General features: G+C 61.2%; 2 protein-coding genes across 6 annotated transcripts in view; one reads left to right on the top strand and one right to left on the bottom strand.

Annotated features, from left to right (window-relative positions):
* The first annotated feature begins 1,869 nt into the window (after nt 1-1,869).
* On the top strand, nt 1,870-15,122 carry CHRNB2 (cholinergic receptor nicotinic beta 2 subunit). The gene is made up of 6 exons (XM_082703616.1): nt 1,870-2,178; nt 3,533-3,678; nt 3,844-3,888; nt 4,294-4,403; nt 5,184-6,084; nt 9,743-15,122. The coding sequence occupies exons 1-6, from the start codon at nt 2,115-2,117 to the stop codon at nt 9,911-9,913; spliced, it is 1,437 nt and encodes a 478-aa protein (XP_082559742.1). The 5' UTR covers nt 1,870-2,114; the 3' UTR covers nt 9,914-15,122.
* Nucleotides 14,249-16,411, bottom strand: part of ADAR (adenosine deaminase RNA specific) — a 36,793-nt gene continuing 34,630 nt past the window's right edge. For all 5 annotated transcript variants that reach the window (XM_082703479.1, XM_082703480.1, XM_082703478.1 and 2 more), the window contains exon 15: nt 14,249-16,402. In XM_082703479.1, coding sequence (XP_082559605.1) covers nt 16,165-16,402 — 238 coding nt within the window. In that variant the 3' untranslated portion in view covers nt 14,249-16,164. The remainder of the gene's footprint in view (nt 16,403-16,411) is intronic.

The raw sequence follows: 16,411 nt of genomic DNA, 5'->3' as shown, positions 1-16,411 counted from the left end.
CGGGACTCCAGGATCATGACCTGAGCTGAAGGCAGTTGTCCAACCAACTGAGCCACCCAGGCTCCCTCTTCTCTTTTCTTTAAGGCTTTATTCTCCATGCCTTTCCTCGCTTCCAAGATTTAATTCTCAGGAGATCGTTACACATAGGCATTGGTCCTGGAGCCTGTGGTGCAGGTCTGTGCCCACTGCCCTGTGCATCACGGGCCGCTGGCCACCCACTTCTTTTCTGGTACTTGTCTTGTTTTCACCCTTCAATATCAGGAACTGAGGACGTGTTAAATGTTTCTTTTAGCTGAGTTTTAAATTTTTTTTTAAATAGCAGTTTCTTGGATTTATTTATTTATTTTGGATTACTTATGTATTTAATTTTTTTTACAATAAACACAGAGCATATTTGTAACGAAAATAAACTCAAAATCAAAAATTTATAAAAGACCATGCAGTGTAAAGCCTGAGAGTAAAAGGCAACAGCTGATTAAAACATCAAGTATTAGCTGATAAGAAGAAAGGGTTATAAAGGACACGGGCCATTATGGACACAGCAGCTAATACTTGGTAGAGAGAAAGTAGTCATTTGTTGTGTCAAGGCAGTGGGCTGGTGGAGGGGCTTTTTCTTGGAAACCATGACCTCGGTAACATTTTACTTTAAAGAAAAATAAATATCCTGATTTCCTTAAATCTTAAATTAAACCACAGTATAATTCATGTCCAAATGAGTGTGATGATACTGGGTATTGAAGAAGGTTTAGCAGAACTTTAAAAGGAATTTTTCCATACAGAGTAGAAGACGTCAGGCCTACACTAGCCCCTTTCCTTCTTTGTGGAGCCTTCAGGACAAGCCTGGCGCCGTTCTGGTTCAGGACCTGGCCACAGAGGCAACCACTGCTTTAGCGTGGTTCCTTCAGCCATTGGACACTGTTTGCAAACAGCAGAGCACTTGTCTTAGTCCTTGGACAGATACAGCTTCCTTGAGGAAATGACATTTCTGTCAAATGTTCAAAGTTGACTAGTTGAGGGGAAACAGGTGACAAGAGAGTCGAGGGAACAGCATGTTAAAACTCCCCGGACTGTGGGGGATGGGGCAGGGGTGGGGCAGGGATGGGGCAGGTAGTGTCTATGGTCTGGAAGGCCTCAGTGGAAGCTGGAGCGTGGATGGGCGGAGTGATAAGGCTGCTTGAGTCAAGAGTCTTGGCTATAAGTGACAAAAATCCACCCAAGAGAGAAGGGAGGACTTAATTGGCTTTCATGGTGAAAGATGTCATTGAGTCGTGAACCCTCTGGCTCATGTGAGCTCTCCTCTGGGTTAGCTTCGTTCTGGGGCCTCTGAGAAATGGTCCTCTGCTCCCTTCGTTGCACAGAAGCCAGAGACTGGAGTGGAAGGGAGGGGGGCAGAGCCACTTACCCTTCCAGCCTCGAAGGCTGCCCTCTCTTCAGCACCCCTCCCCCCCAGGAAGGAAGGTTGGCCTTCGGGGGAGTCCGTGGAGGTAGAGAAGGGGACAGGTGAAGGATTCCGTTTCCAGACTCCAGAGCTGTTTGCTTTTGAGAAACAGCAAACCCACAGCCCCTCTCTCTTTCCAGAAAAGCCTAAAAGGCCTTCTCCAGCGGCGTCCTAGCCTTCCAAGGAAGCGGGAGCATGCGGACTGGTAGGAGCGAGCAAGGAGGCGGGAGCCCCAGAAACTGCTCCTGACGCCCGCCCCACATTCGGGCCCTCGGCCCCCCTGCGCTGAGCGGGTCGTGACCTATTTGTCTTACTGGCTCGGCTTCTTCCCGCCCTTCTCAGAGTCCTTCAGGTCCTGCCCCAACTTCGGGGCTCCAGGACGCCCCCGTCCGGTGACCCGCTGAGCAACGAACGTCCCACCCAGGGACCCCCTTTTTTCCTGGGCTTCAGCGCTTCCGCCTCCGGGGCGGAGACTCCTCCCTCTCCCCGTCCGCGTTGTGTTCCCTGGAAGGGCAGCCGGGAACGCGTCCGCCGGCTCCGGCCGGGGCGAGCGAGAAGCCGGCCCCCTCCCGCCGCCGCCCGCCGCCCCGCCCCGCCGCGCCGCACCCCGCGAGCGCAGGACCCTCCGGCGGCGCGGGCGCGGCTTCAGCACCGCGGACAGCGCCCCGCCCGCGGCATGGCCCCGCGCTCCGGCCCCGCGGCGCTGCTGCTGGGCTTCGGCCTCCTCGGGCTGCGCGCGGGTAAGGACCCCGCTCCAGGCCTCAAGGGGGACCCCCAGAGGTGGACGAGCCTGCAGGGGGACGCCAGGGCGACCGCGCTGGGATGAGGACATCCCGGAAGGAGTAGGCGATGCAAGGAAGCAAGCGCGATCCGGGCAATGGCGTTGGGAGGGCGTGGGCTTGGGGAGGGAAGGGAGAGGGGGTCTCCGCAGGCTTTCTGGGGTGGCAGGAGGGCTCACTCTGCGACCGGATGCCATCTGACTTCCGTGAAACATGATCTCCAGAACTCTACCTGGATGGGCACCCTTCCTCGGCATCATTTCCTGTGTCCTACATTGTAGCCTCCCGATTCTGGCCACTCTACAGGGGCAAGACAGGAAGGGGAGAAAAGTGGCTTCTCAGCTCTCTTGTAGGGTGGGAGGGAAGGCTTGGAAGGGAAGGTGCTCTGCCAGGCTGAGGACCACCAGGAAGGAGCTCTGAGGGCTGGGGGTACATCTGTGCAGAGCCGTAGGAGAGAGAGTCTGTGCAGGGGCGGGTACAACGGGCTTGTGCAGCTAAACGAGCTTCCCACACCCGCACGCCATCTCACAGGAGGTGGGCTCCCCATGTGTGGAATTTGGGGCTGGATACATGTTCAGATCCACAGCACAGGCAGCCCAGCCATCCACTCCAACCCAGTGCCTGTGAAGGTGGGTGTGGAGTGGGGTCACAGCCCATATCACAAGTGGAAGTGCATAACGTTACTTGTGTACAGAGATGGACCTAGCTGAGGTGGGGCACCTTCCCCACCATCCCAAACCCTCCTTGAACTACAGGGACTTTTTAGGAGAAGCCACGAAAACAAGAAATCTCAAGTCTAGGGGCACCTGGGTGCTCAGTTGTTTAAGTGTCTGCCTTCAGCTAGGGTCATGATCCCAGGGTCCTGGGATCAAGCCCCACATCAGGCTCCCTGCTTGGCGGGGAGCCTGCTTCTCCCTCTCCCACTCCCGGTGCTTGTGTTCCCTCTCTTGCTATGTCTCTGTCAAAATCTTAAAAACAAACAAACAAACAAACAAACAAAAAACTCAAGTCTTTTGAAACCACAGCCTGAGAGCTTGCAGGAAGAGTGGGTCTCCACTAATCCTTATAGAGTGGACTTCTGGTCTGGACACATCTGTGTGAGGCTCTCTGGTCTCCCTGGCTGATGATCTCAGAGAAGAATTTCTCTCTGCGGGGCCCTCATGGGATAACTGAAGCATTTTGCTGTATCTTTAGGGATGGAGTGGTGGGAAGCTCCTGTTTTGGCCTGGTTGCCCCACTTGCCTAAGGAGAACGGGATGCTAGGTGGGTCTTCCTTGCCTACTTCCTTCATCCTGCCTCCCGCCCCCCTGCCCAGGAGTCTGGGGTACAGATACAGAGGAGCGCCTGGTGGAACACCTCCTGGACCCCTCCCGGTACAACAAGCTCATCCGCCCGGCCGTCAATGGCTCTGAGCTAGTGACTGTGCAGCTCATGGTGTCTCTGGCCCAGCTCATTAGTGTGGTGAGTGCAGGTCCCAAACTCTGCCCAGCTGCTGAGGTCAGAAAAGCCAGAATTACCTCTCTGGAGCCCCCCGGTTCAGGGAGGTATGGGAAGGATCGTGGGTGGGTGGCTGGGGCGGGCCTGCAAGCCGGGCGGCCTTCTCAACAGCTTTTCTTCTTCCTGTAGCACGAGCGGGAGCAGATCATGACCACAAATGTCTGGCTGACCCAGGTTAGTGCTCGTCCTGCCCCAGTCCGCACCCCTGGTCTGCTCTTCCCTCCTTGGGTTTTTTGCATGTGCTTTCCCGTCTTTCAATCTCCTCAAAAAAGGCAGAAAGGTACAGACTCTGGAGAGCTGAACAACTGGCCCGGAAGCGTGGTGCTTCCACTCACTGGCTGTGACTCGGACCATGTTAATCTCTACGAGATTCGCTTTCTTATTGGTAAAATGTAGATTCTAATACCTTGGTTTAGATGTGCAAATTAAATGAGAAAGTATCTTGCCAGCCACATCTGCTGGGCAGAGAAGTCACTGTGGGGAGGGGATGGATGTTCAAAGTCTCCTCAAGCCAGAACCACCCCCCCATCCTTGACCCTGAGCCTCAGCTTTGTAAGGTTCCCTCTCTCCCGTTCCCAGGAGTGGGAGGACTATCGGCTCACCTGGAAGCCCGAGGAGTTTGACAACATGAAGAAAGTTCGGCTCCCGTCCAAACACATCTGGCTCCCAGATGTGGTTCTGTACAACAAGTAGGTGGCCTTGGAGCAGTGGGAAGGCCGGAGGAGACCACAGGAGTGCTCTGGGAGGGATGAGGTCTTAGGGAAAGTAAATTAGCTCATGCAGTGGGGCAGAAGGGACTTCTTGCTGGCACAGACACAATCACTATGCAGGAGACAGACCCAGATTAGTGAGGTGTAATGTGGAGAACCCAAAGGACTCCAGGGTGATTTGGGCCATGGCCAGTCCCCTCCCCTCCAAATCCGAGTCCCACTGTTGGGAGCAGCAGTGGGATATAGACAAGGATTGACAGCCCCAGGGCCCTGTTGATTCAGGAATAGGCTTTCCTGGAGGATTGTTCAGGATCAAAACTTGGAGGCCCCAGTGTCTCCTTTGGGTTCCATCCCCTTTCCTGCAAAAATCCCATCTCCTTCAAGATCCCCTACCACTAGTGGGTGCCTTTCCTGCTCCGGCTGCACCTGTCCCCCTCATTGCTTGGGGCTCCTTACTCTGGCTCTCCCTGGCTCTCCCAACTTCTCCGCCAGCCTCGGGGAGCAACCAGCTTGCACAGTGCATGACAAGCAGCAGGTGTGCCCATCACCCACCCTCCTCTGCTTTTCCAAAAGGCCTCGGGGACCTCCTGACCACCAACTCACCCAGTTTCCCCTCTTGCGCAATTCCTGCCCCACCTCTCCATGCTCCTGGACGCTTACCCTCAGACCTGGCTCTCCTCTCCTCCCGCTCAGCGCTGGGTGGACGGGTGGGGCGCAGGAACAGCGTCACCAGCGCTGACCCTGCTCGTCCCTCGGCAGTGCCGACGGCATGTACGAGGTGTCCTTCTATTCCAACGCCGTGGTCTCCTACGACGGCAGCATCTTCTGGCTGCCGCCCGCCATCTACAAGAGCGCCTGCAAGATCGAGGTGAAGCACTTCCCGTTCGACCAGCAGAACTGCACCATGAAGTTCCGCTCGTGGACCTACGACCGCACGGAGATCGACCTGGTGCTCAAGAGTGACGTGGCCAGCCTGGACGACTTCACCCCCAGCGGCGAGTGGGACATCGTGGCGCTGCCCGGCCGGCGCAACGAGAACCCGGACGACTCCACGTACGTGGACATCACGTACGACTTCGTCATCCGCCGCAAGCCGCTCTTCTACACCATCAACCTCATCATCCCGTGCGTGCTCATCACCTCGCTGGCCGTCCTGGTCTTCTACCTGCCGTCCGACTGCGGCGAGAAGATGACGCTGTGCATCTCCGTGCTGCTGGCGCTCACCGTCTTCCTGCTGCTCATCTCCAAGATCGTGCCGCCCACCTCCCTGGACGTGCCGCTCGTCGGCAAGTACCTCATGTTCACCATGGTGCTCGTCACCTTCTCCATCGTCACCAGCGTGTGCGTGCTCAACGTGCACCACCGCTCGCCCAGCACGCACACCATGGCGCCCTGGGTCAAGGTCGTCTTCCTGGAGAAGCTGCCCGCGCTGCTCTTCATGCAGCAGCCGCGCCACCGCTGCGCCCGCCAGCGCCTGCGTCTGCGGCGGCGCCAGCGCGAGCGCGAGGCGGGCGCCCTCCTCTTCCGGGAAGCCCCCGGGGAGTCGTATTCCGGGCCCGCGCGCGGCGGGCCGGGGGCGGGCGGCTGCGGCCTCCGCGCGGCGGTGGACGGCGTGCGCTTCATCGCGGACCACGTGCGCAGCGAGGACGACGACCAGAGCGTGAGTGCGCGTGGCGCGCGAGGCTGTCGCGAGTGCGGGGCGCGGCCGCTGTGGCCTCCGCGGGCTTCCAGGAGGCGGAGCCGCGGGGGCTGGGGCGGCGGGACGCGGAGGCGGCTTTGGGAGTGGCCACGACCCCGAGAGGCCCGACCCCCGCGGCCCCCTCCCCTCCCCCCGAGTCTGCGCTGGTGGCTGGTGGTCCCAGTTCCCGGCACAAAGGGCTCTGGGGCGGGGGGTCCCTCGCGCCCCACGAGGGCCGGATTTGGGGGCGGTCGAAGGTGGGTGGGGGCAGAGGCGCACGTCCACACCCCCTTTCTGCGCCTTTGGGACGGCCAGGTGAGATCGTTTTGGAAGAGGGACAGGTGGAGGCGGAGGGGGGTTCCCAGAGCACCCCCTCCTCGCGCTCTTTCCGCCGCGGTGCCGCGGAGCGGGGGACGTGGGAGCCCCGGGCCAGCGTACCAGCCGCCCCAGGCTGAGGTGAGGCCGTGGTCGCCATGGCGACAGGCCAGGTTTCCACGGGGATGCAGCCCTGTTCCCTTCCGGGGGTGAGGGAGGGCGGCTCCAGCGCTGTCGCCGGCGGTGGGGCTGGGGGCTTCAGAGCCTGGCGCGTCCGTTCCAGGGACGGCAGAGCTGGGGGCGTCCGGAGCCAGGGCTCCGCCAGCGACAGGTCGGTGCGCGGAGGTTAGGACCAGGCCCGGGGAGACGCCCCCGCCCCCCCTGCCGCAGCCCTCTTGGGGCTCCGGGCTTCGGTAGTCCCTGCTCTGTGCTCAGTGCTCGGGGGTCCGTGCAGTGGCAAACGTGGACGCTGCACTGGCAGCTCCGGCTTCGCACGTCCACGCCGCAGTGCTCCATCTGCAGCCCCCCGCCGGCTGGCTTCCCCTGCGGTCCCCCCGACTTAAGGTAAATGGCATCACGGTCCACCCAGGGGTTCAGACCAAACAGCTGGAGTGCTTCTGGACGCTTGTCCCTCTCCCCTCCACCACCGCCCACCTCCCGCTCTTCGGGAGATTCTCTTTTCTCCCCGGCTCTCCAGGCTGCTCCCCTGGGCGTGGGCACGCCCCTCCCCAGCTCTTCCTGGCCCCAGGCACAGTCTCCTGAGCCAGCTCTGTCGTCCAACCAAACCCACGCTGTGTCCTCACCTTGTGCCTGCCCTGCCTGGCTCAGTCAGGTCACTGGGTCCCCCGCCGTCTGGTCTAAGCAAGCAAAGCCTTGTGTGCCTCAGGATGTGCGCACATCAGTCTCATTTCCCTTTTCAAAAGCTGTTATTGCTGGGGCTCCTGGGGGCTCTGTCGGTTAAGTGTCCGACTCTTGATGTCGGCTCGGGTCACGATGTCAGGGTTGTGGGGTGGACCCCGCCCTGGTCTCTGCTCAGCGGGCCATCTGCTTGAGATGCTTTCCCTCCCCTTCCCCCCCTTCCCTCCCCCCTGCTCGCTCTCAAATAGATATTTTTTTTCAAATATTGTTACTGTTAATATTTGCTCCCGGGTGTGGGCACAGGGTGCAGAGGTCGTGACCCTTTATCCTGAATGTTTCAGTGTGTCTGTCCCCAGAATAGGGATGTTGTCTGGCATATCCATGATCAGTGATCAAATCCAGGAAATTCAACATCCATATAACATCTTTAACTGATATAAAATCCATATTACAAGTTTTCCAGGGGCACCGGGGTGTCTCAGATGGTGAAGCGTCTGCCTTTGGCTCAGGTCATGATCTCAGGGTCCTGGGATCGAGTTCCCATGTTGGTCTCCCAGGCTCAGTGGGGAGCCTGCTTCTCCCTCTCCCTTAACCCCCTACTCATGCTCCTTCTCTCTCAAATGAGTAAGTAAAATCTTAAAAAAGGTTTTCCAGGTTTTGGGGCACTTGGGTGGTGCAGTCGGTTAAGCATTCAGATCTTGGTTTTGGCTCAGGTCGTGATGTCAGGGTCATGAGTTGGAGCCCCACATGTGGCTCTGTGGCAGCTTGGGGTCGGCGTGAGATTCTTCCCTCTGTCCCCCGCCCCTGCCGTGCACCCGCTCTGTCTTTCTCAAATAAGGAAATCTTAAAAAGCAAAAAACCAAAAACTTCTCGAGCTTTGGTGCCCATTGCAGCGTCTCTGCCCCGTCCAGGGTCCCAGGTTGGATCCAGTTGTCCTTTTCTTTCCAGTCTGGAACAGGTTTTCGCTTTGCGTTTCACAGCATCAGCATTTGGCTGGGCGCCGACTGGCGGGAGGACCTTGCTGTGGGTTTGTGTGATTGTTTCTTTCTTCACTTTGTTCCTGCCACAGCTGGCGCCTTCTTATGGTCCAATGTGACCTTCCGTGTCCCTTCCTCAAGAGGCCATTCCAGTGGCACCTGGGTGGCTCAGTGGGTTAAAGCCTCTGCCTTCGGCTCGGGTCATGATCTCAGGGTCCTGGGATCGAGCCCCGCATCCGGCTCTCTGCTCAGCAGGGAGCCTGCTTCCTCCTCTCTCTCTGCCTGCCTCTCTGCCTGCTTGTGATCTCTGTCTCTTTCAAATAAATAGACAAAATCTTAAAAAAAAAAACAACAATGACAAAAAGAGGCCATCCCAGACCCACCCTAAAGGGTGTCTTCCCCCTGGGGTCTCTGTCTCAGGTGTTTGTTTCCTTATCCGCATCTAGCAGGGTAATTATCTTATTCTTGCTTCTGGATGGTAAACCACAGCCTGCGTCAGTTCCCGCTCACACCTCCGTGCCTGGCCCGGTGCTAGGCCCACGGTAGGTACAGGTGTGAACAAGTCCTTTCCTCAGTGACTGACCCAATGTAGGTGCAAACGGCCTCCTTCCCGGCCCCCGGATGAACGTGTGCAAAGGCCTGGACTCCAGCCTGAGCGGGGCAGACCCCGTGAGAGCTGTCAGACCCACACCATATCCTCTTTCCGACAGATTGGTCCCACCTGGGAGCCGGTCCTCCCCTGTGGGGCCTGTGCGCTGGAGGTAGTGCTGTCGGGCTGGATTCCCCAGGTGGTCCCGGAGGGAGGGGGCCTGCTGGTTCAGTCATCCGACCCCCATTTACTGGCACTGACTGTGTTGCAAAGGTTGGGGTTGCAAAGTGAATCGGTAAGGTCCCTGTCGATAGGAACTCGCGGCTGGCTGGAGGAGGGGTGGGTGGCAGGTGTGCAAATGGACATGGCGATGCAGTGCGGTCAGAGCACGGTGATGGAGATGTGGCCACCTGCTGAGGGGCCCAGAGAGGACAGTGGTTTATTCTGAGCAGGAGTAACAGGAAAGATCACTCCAGAGAAGAGGTAACACTTGATTTGGGCTTTAGAGGATGTGTAGGAGTTCACCAGGCAGAGAAAGGGCAGACCAGAATTCTAGACACAAAGGAAACTCAAAGGCGTAGAGACTTGAAAGCAGAGAAGTGTGGGTTAGAAGGTGGAAAGGACAGTGAGTGGGAGGGCGCGTGTTTGTCACAGGCAGGTCTTGGATCCAAACTTGGACTCTGCAGGGGCCCTGAAGGCCGTGGGGCCACCAGAGGCTTCTAAGCAGGCAAGTTTGGAGCCATGCTTTGGAAAAGTTGTGGGGTCATGGAGGGAGAGGAGTGAGGTGCGTGTGTACACACGTGTGCGTGTGTGTGTACATGTGTGTTGTGAAACCTGCTTGTCCCCATCCCGCCCTTGTCCAGCACCACGTGACTAACACCGGCCTTTGTGTCCCGTGCAGGTGAGTGAGGACTGGAAGTATGTCGCCATGGTGATCGACCGCCTGTTCCTCTGGATCTTCGTCTTCGTCTGTGTTTTCGGCACAGTCGGCATGTTCCTGCAGCCCCTCTTCCAGAACTACTCCCCTGCCCGCTTCCTGCAGGCCGACCGCTCGGCCCCCAGCTCCAAGTGAGGCCGCCGGCTCCACGCTCCACCTCGCCCTCCGTGCTCGGTTGGTCTGGTCCTTTTAGGCGGAGGAGGGACGGGTGGGCTGCAGGTGGGGGGCTGCTGGTTTAGACGCGCCTCTCCCGCCCCTACCGCAGCCCCTCCTAGCCCCGTGGCAGACAGCCAACCCTGGAGGGCCCCAGCCAGGTTGGTGTGGGGCTGGGCGGGCATGTGGGCTACGGGCAGGGCTGTGGAGATGTTGGGCCGCGCACACTGAGGGAAGCGTGAGGGGCTGGGGCGGGGCAGAGTCCCAGGGCCCCTGACGTGGCGTGCTGGCCTGACGCAGCAGCTCCAGACCCAACTCGGGCCTACCCTCCCTACGTACGTGGCCCGTGGGCTGGCGGGTCTGTCCAGGGCTTACCTGGTGTGGCCAGACCCCTGGGGGCCCTCCAGCCCAGCCCTGCAGCCCCCTGCTTCTATGGGCTCCAGAGCCCAGCCCCAGGTCCCTGCATCCCTGGACGTCCCCCCACTTTCTTTCTTGTTCGGGGCGGGTGGGGCAGCCGGGCTGGGCATTGGACCCCTGAGTTTGGAGCCTTCCGGTGCCCTGTTTGGAGCCCAAGGGCCAAGTCCTCCAGCACAAACGCAAGGTCTCCGGTGGCCGTTCCCCACTTGACTGGAGCAGGGCTTTGGAGTCAGAGAAGAGAAGGTGTTCGCTTTCCGCAGCTCCAGGCTCTGCCCACAGCAGAGGGCGCCGAGCGGGAGGGAGTCAGCACTGCCTGGCTGTCCCCCGAGACCTGAGCTGGGCCCAGGCCAAACCCCCCTACCATCACCGGCTCCCTAGGAACACAGCCTTTGCTTCTGTCCCGTGGGCTTGTGGAGGCCGTGTCCTGACGCTGCTCCCAGGGTCCGGCCGGGGGACTCTGGGCTCTTGGCCGAGGAGACAGACCTCTGAAGGGCGTCCTGTAGTCACCGAGCATGTGACTAGCTCTGCTCTGTGGTCCCGGCCTGTCCTCAGCGCCTACAGGTGGCCGGTCCCCGAGGGGGCCGTCTGTCCAGCGTAGCCAGAGGGCCGGCTGACACAGACCACGCTGTCCTCTGGAACCCGGCTGGAGCCCTGCTTGTGCGGGCACGGCAGAGCTGGGGACAGTGCCAAGGGCTCGGGGGGACGCACCGCATCCGCCCCGGGACCAGACGGTCTCAGTCTGGATGCCAGTCCCAGCTCACACCTGCTTGCTCAGCAGCCGCGAGCAAGTCCATTGCTTTTCTGGGCGTCGGCGGCCTCGTCTCCCGAGTGGGGACAGGAGCGAGGAGGAAGCAGCCTAGTCTGTTCTCGGCAGACCTTAGCTGGGTGTGCGGTGTGGGAGTGGCCAGAGCGGGGCACGCCTGACCATCCTTAGAGCCTCGCACAGCCCTCCTCTTCCTCTCCCTGGAGCAGAACCAGCCCCAGCAGCAGCGTTGCGGGTCTGGGGACCTGGCACTGGAGGAGCGCGGCCCGGGGGGCTCTCCGGGGGCCACTCGTCAGGCCTGATGGCCGTGGTTCCCTCAAGCACCTTCAGGGAAGCGGCGTCCTGTTCCCGGGGCGAGCTCTTCCCCGCGCCGGTGCGCCCGCAGGGCCTCGGGGCCGGTCCTGTCCCGTCCTGGTGTGGCCGTCCCGCCGGCCGCTGGGCAGGGTGTGCCTCAGCGCGCGTCCCCGGCCGGCTGAGTGGGTGTCTTGGCCTGCGGAGACCCCCTCTTCCTGGGCAGCAAACAAAATTTCCTGTATTAAGCTGGAGCCGCTGCTGGGTCAGAGTCCCGGGGTGGGGAGCGTCCCAGAGCCTGAAGAGCGACCGGAAAGGAACTGTCCGTCTGGCGGGTCGGGTGCAGCCCGAGGCCCGGCGCCTGGCTGTCTGGGCGCCTGGCCGTGGCCTGGCCGCTGGGAGGGCTTCCTGCCCAGCACTCGAGCCTGCTGTCACCGGGGGTGCTGGAGTCCCGCTGGTGGCTTCCCCACTCCCCCGGAGCCTCTGACGTGCAAGGAGACCCCAGGGAGGCGGGGAGGGGGGTTGCTGCGACTCAGGAAAGCCCCTTGCTCTGGCCTTGCTCCTTCCCGCTGGTGACCTGGGGGCGGCAGAGCCTGCTGAGGCCACGGCGACAGAAGGTCACCCAGGGACCGAAGGTCGCGCGGGACCAGGTTAGCTGGGCAGGGCCTTCGGGGTGGTGCCTTCCACTCCCAGGGGACCGTGCCAGCAGCAGGAGGGAGAGGGCAGGGGCGGAGGGAGGAGGCGCACCGCTCAGACGAGGTGATGCCCCGCGTGGGGACAGTTCAAGCCCTGGGGACGCCGGGAATCTTGGGACAAGGGTCGTCCCTTCTCTTCCCTTGGTGCTGTTGGGGAAGCTCCCTGCCCTTCTGTGGGGGGCCGGCTCTGCAGAGAATCTGTGCCCCGTCTGGAGAGGGCGGTGCAGACCCTGGAGTGGGAGCCTGAGCGAGGTGGGCCTGGGAGGGGCGGCTGGGGAAGCGGCAGGCATCGTCTCCATCTGCAAACCACCTTGCCCGAGTAGCGGGGCAGCGCATGCCGCCCGTCCCTGATGCTAGGGGCTGCCGCAGCAGGAGAGCAGTGTCCTGGTGGCCGGCGTGTCGTTGGCCACAGCTGCACCCAAGGCGGTCTCCCAGCCACCCTGCCCTGCAGAGGAAGGCCGTGCCTGGGAAGGGGAGAGGCAGGGGGTGCTCTGGGCAGCATCTGGGCCCGACTTCCGTCTCCTCCCAGCCCCGGGGACAGCCTGCAGGGAAGGGCCCCTGGCGACAGGAGACTCGCTCAGCTGAGCCGTCTACACTGCTGGGCCATGACGCAGGCTGTGGGAAAGCAAGGGGCATCTCTGAGTCGGTCCCCGGCCAGAGCGCACTCCGCTCCCTCTCAGCCTCTGCCTCTAGGAGCCTTGGCCAGGTCATCCCTCAGCCCAGCAGGTGCCGGCCGGTCACTTGCCAGGCTGGAGTGAGAATTGGCCGCATGTTTCCGAGCGTGAGTGTCACACGGCTCCTGAGGGACTATAGGTCTAGGAGCCGTCGCTAGGACGCCTCGCCTCACCCACGCGCTCAGAGCCCCCGACCCCCCACACTAGCCTTGGCCTCCCTTCCCTGTGCTTCCGGACTATTTGCACTGGTCTAACCCGCCTCAGGCCGGACCCCTTAGGCACTCAAGATTCTCGTAAAGAAAATTGTTTCCCAAGCTGTCTTGTCTCTCTGTTCTGTCTGGTGGTCAGTCTCCGCACACTCTGGGAACCGCGGGCAGGTGCAGGGCTGGCGAAACAAGGCTCCGAGGCACGAAGCACAAGGACGGGAAGAGAGCAGGGACCGTGACTGTGGTCAGTCCCGAACAAGGGCACTCAGCGGATGGGAAAGAAATGGCCTAAAGGCCCAGAGATAGCTCCTGGGGCGCAGGGGGCTCTTAAATAAGTGCCCCAGAGGCAGGGTTGGCCGGGGTCTCCTCAGCGCGGGCATGGGGCGGTCAAGGTTGTGGTCTGTGTGAAGGCCGCACCTGTCCCCAGAAGCCTGGTTTGCTCTGGTCCCAAACCCGGCGGTGGCGCTCAGCTGTGGCCTCTGAAGGAAGGCAGGGTGATGGGGACAGACGGTGCCAGCTGACGACACCCCCACGGGCAGACCCGTGTCCCAGCCCCTCCGAGTGGGCGACGGGGACGGCTCGTTCCTCCACACGGGGGCTGGCGTTCGCGGTCGGTGTGAAGTGGGCTGTGTCCTGAAGACGGGTACAATTTCCCTCCGGCGGGGGTGGGGGGCAGGAGCAGCCGGAGGGGTCCCCATACGTCCCTGCAGGGGGGACATCTCCTTCCCCGTCTCCAGAAGTCGTCCAGCCGACTCAGCCCTGGGTCTCGGAGGACCACGAATGACACCCACACACAGCTGTGGTCCTTAATGTGCCCCCAAACTCGTCACTGGTCCTCCTGGCCTCAGCTGTCCCATCTGTCACGGATGGGGAAGGAGGCTTCACAGGGACTGTGTGTCCTCGGGGAGGACAGCGCTTCGAAAAAGGTCGGACGGATGTGGTAGAGACTGTGGCAGGAAGGGCAGTGTGTGTGTGGGGGGGGCGCATTCTCTGTGGAAGTCCCGCGGGGAACACGCCAGCGCCTGCCCAGGACCACGGCCCCGCTGCGCCTGGGCCCCCTGAGCCCCGGCTGCACACGCACCTCCTGCTGCTCGGGGCAGGCGCCGGGCCGGATGCCCCCGCAGAGCACGAGGGCTGCGCGTGCCGTGGGAGGTGCTGGCTTTCCCGCCCCGAGGACCAGGTGTCAGGCTAGGGCTCCATCCCCAGAAACCGCAGGGCCGCAGTGCCTCTGCCCCGTTCCCTCCCCTGGGAAGCCACGACTGGAGACGGCCTAACAATTCAGATTCTCTTTATTTCCGAGGAATGTATATGGTTAGTCACGGTTGTCAAGGGACACATCAAAGCCGAATTGAGGACCCCAGGGCAGCCCCCCCGCGCCGAGTCCATGCCTGGGCCCCTCCGACCCGCTCCTGGAGCCGCACCAGGACCCAGACCTGCACAGTCACTCGTGTGAGTCAAGGAAGTAGCTTCGAGCAGCGACGGTTTCACAAGTGATTATTCAGAGGATGCACAATAGCCACAGTTCTGACAAATCAACTACAAAGACCATTTAAAAAAAGGAAGAAGGGCGTCCTGGTTGCTAAAAACAAAGAGCAGACAAGAAAGCAGAGCACTGGGGGGGGGGGGGCTCTGCCCCTCCAGTCCTGGGGGCACGGCGGGCCCCCTTCCTGCAGCAGAGGCCGACCCTGGGGCTCCCGGTCCGAGACCCTCCAGCTGCCTCGAGGTGGGGCGCGCCGGGGGCCGAGCCCTGCCCCCCGAACACAGGCCCCGGGTCCGGCCCAGCTCCTTGGGACACTTGGCTGTTCCTCAGACTTATTTAGTAGCCTTCTAAAAAACTTGTTTTTTTGTTTAAATTTTGGTCAATTTTTGGTCAGAAGCACAGAGGGAATAGTGGCCACAGGAACGGAGTGTGAGTGTGTTGGTACGTACTGCGGGACACAGGTCCGGACGGGCTGCCTCGTTAGCAGTGAGTGGGGCGCGAGGTGGGGGGCGGTCACCAGAGGGCCGGGCCTGGACGGTGGCAGAGACCAAGGGGTCACTAGAGGCGGGCTCAGGTCTGGTTGGTGTGGGCGAGCCGCGCTCCAGGGAGCTGGCCGGGGGTGTAGACAACCTTCCACCTCATGTGGTTTCAACTGGGGTCGGGCGTCAACTCTGCAAAAACCGCCCACCCCCGACAGCCCGAGGCCTGCCCTGCTGGAGCTCTCCGGCAGACAGAAGTCTTGGGTAAATGAAAAACTAAATCTGATTTTAAAATCTGTGGACTTCTAGGCTTTCTGTAGCAGTTAAGAATCAACATTTATGAAGTTTTTAAAAACTAACATGCCCATGATTCGGCCAATTCCCCCTGGTGTCACAGTCATGAGGGAGGTTGGAGGCGCGGGGACCTGGCCCGGCGCGACTGTTCCGCCCATCCTCAGGCCTGATTATCGGGGCAGAGGGGACTCGCGGTGCAGGACCTCTCCCTGCCGGGGATTGGGGTCTGTGTCCCCGCCCGCAGGACAGCCCCAGGAATGCTTCCAGAGGACGGCGGGGGTGGTGGTCCCACGAGGCCGGGGTGCGTGGCGGGGCGGCTGGTGTGACCCTGCGGGGCTCCTGTGGGCTCGCGCCCGAGGCCAGCCCTCCCTGCCGCCCAGCCCCCCCGCTGGCTAAAGTGCAAGACCCGAAGGTCGCTGAGGGCCCCCTGCGGGTCCCGAGGGCCCCGCCTGGCGATGAACCGAGCGCGCTCGTCAGCTCCTGTTCTCACACCTGTTCACCGAATGACAGTCCCCGCTCGCTCTTGCGGAGGAAAGGAGAAACGGAACAATCATAAGGAGGGAATCCCAAAGGGCAGAGGGACACAGAGGCCTCCAGCCCTGACTGGACGCGACGCGGCCCGGCCTGACCCAGAGGCCGAGACGTGGGTGCGGCAAACACACGGGGTGGAAGCAGAAACCAAAGCGGGCCTGAGCGGGGGGGGGGGGGCTCACGTGGTGGGCGAGAGGGGACGACGCGCCTCCCTCCCGGTGGAGACGGCAGGGGGCAGGTGGGCGGGCGGGCCTGGCTCCTGGCAGAAGCAGGGCACGGGGACACCACAGTTCCCGGTGTCTCGGGAGCGCTTCCACCAGGAAAAGAAGGAGGAAACGGAACGACTCCAGACAGACGCGCCGAGGAGAGCTCCAGCCCGCCGGCGTCCCCCGTCCCTGGCCCCTCACACGGGGCAGAGGTAGAAGTTCTTCTCCTCCTGAGGCTTGCTGATCCAGTTCCCGTAACCCATGTCCTTCAGGCTTTTCTTGAAGTAGTTCTTGGCGATCTCGTAGTCTCGGGCGGCTTTCTTGGCCTCACCGTAGGACAGTCTGAGCAGATCCCTGCGGTACCGGAAGGAGCAGAGCTTCTTAAACAGGAGGAAAATGTTCTTTTTGGAGACCCGGGACAATTCGTTCCGTGGCCTGGAGGAA

This window comes from Mustela nivalis (genome assembly GCF_964662115.1).
Source record: "Mustela nivalis genome assembly, chromosome: 16".
Lineage (NCBI taxonomy): Eukaryota > Metazoa > Chordata > Mammalia > Carnivora > Mustelidae > Mustela > Mustela nivalis.
Note: the sequence above shows the minus strand (reverse complement) of the source record. Positions and strands in the feature narration are given on the sequence as shown.

What these genes read in the sequence shown, in the direction of transcription:
- CHRNB2 (XM_082703616.1), top strand. Translation starts at nt 2,115, where the DNA reads ATGGCCCCGCGCTCCGGCCCCGCGGCGCTGCTGCTGGGCTTCGGCCTC. An exon ending in TGGCCCAGCTCATTAGTGTG is followed by an intron (nt 3,679 to 3,843) that starts GTGAGTGCAGGT and finishes TTCTTCCTGTAG; the next exon opens with CACGAGCGGGAGCAGATCAT. An exon ending in GCGAGGACGACGACCAGAGC is followed by an intron (nt 6,085 to 9,742) that starts GTGAGTGCGCGT and finishes TGTCCCGTGCAG; the next exon opens with GTGAGTGAGGACTGGAAGTA.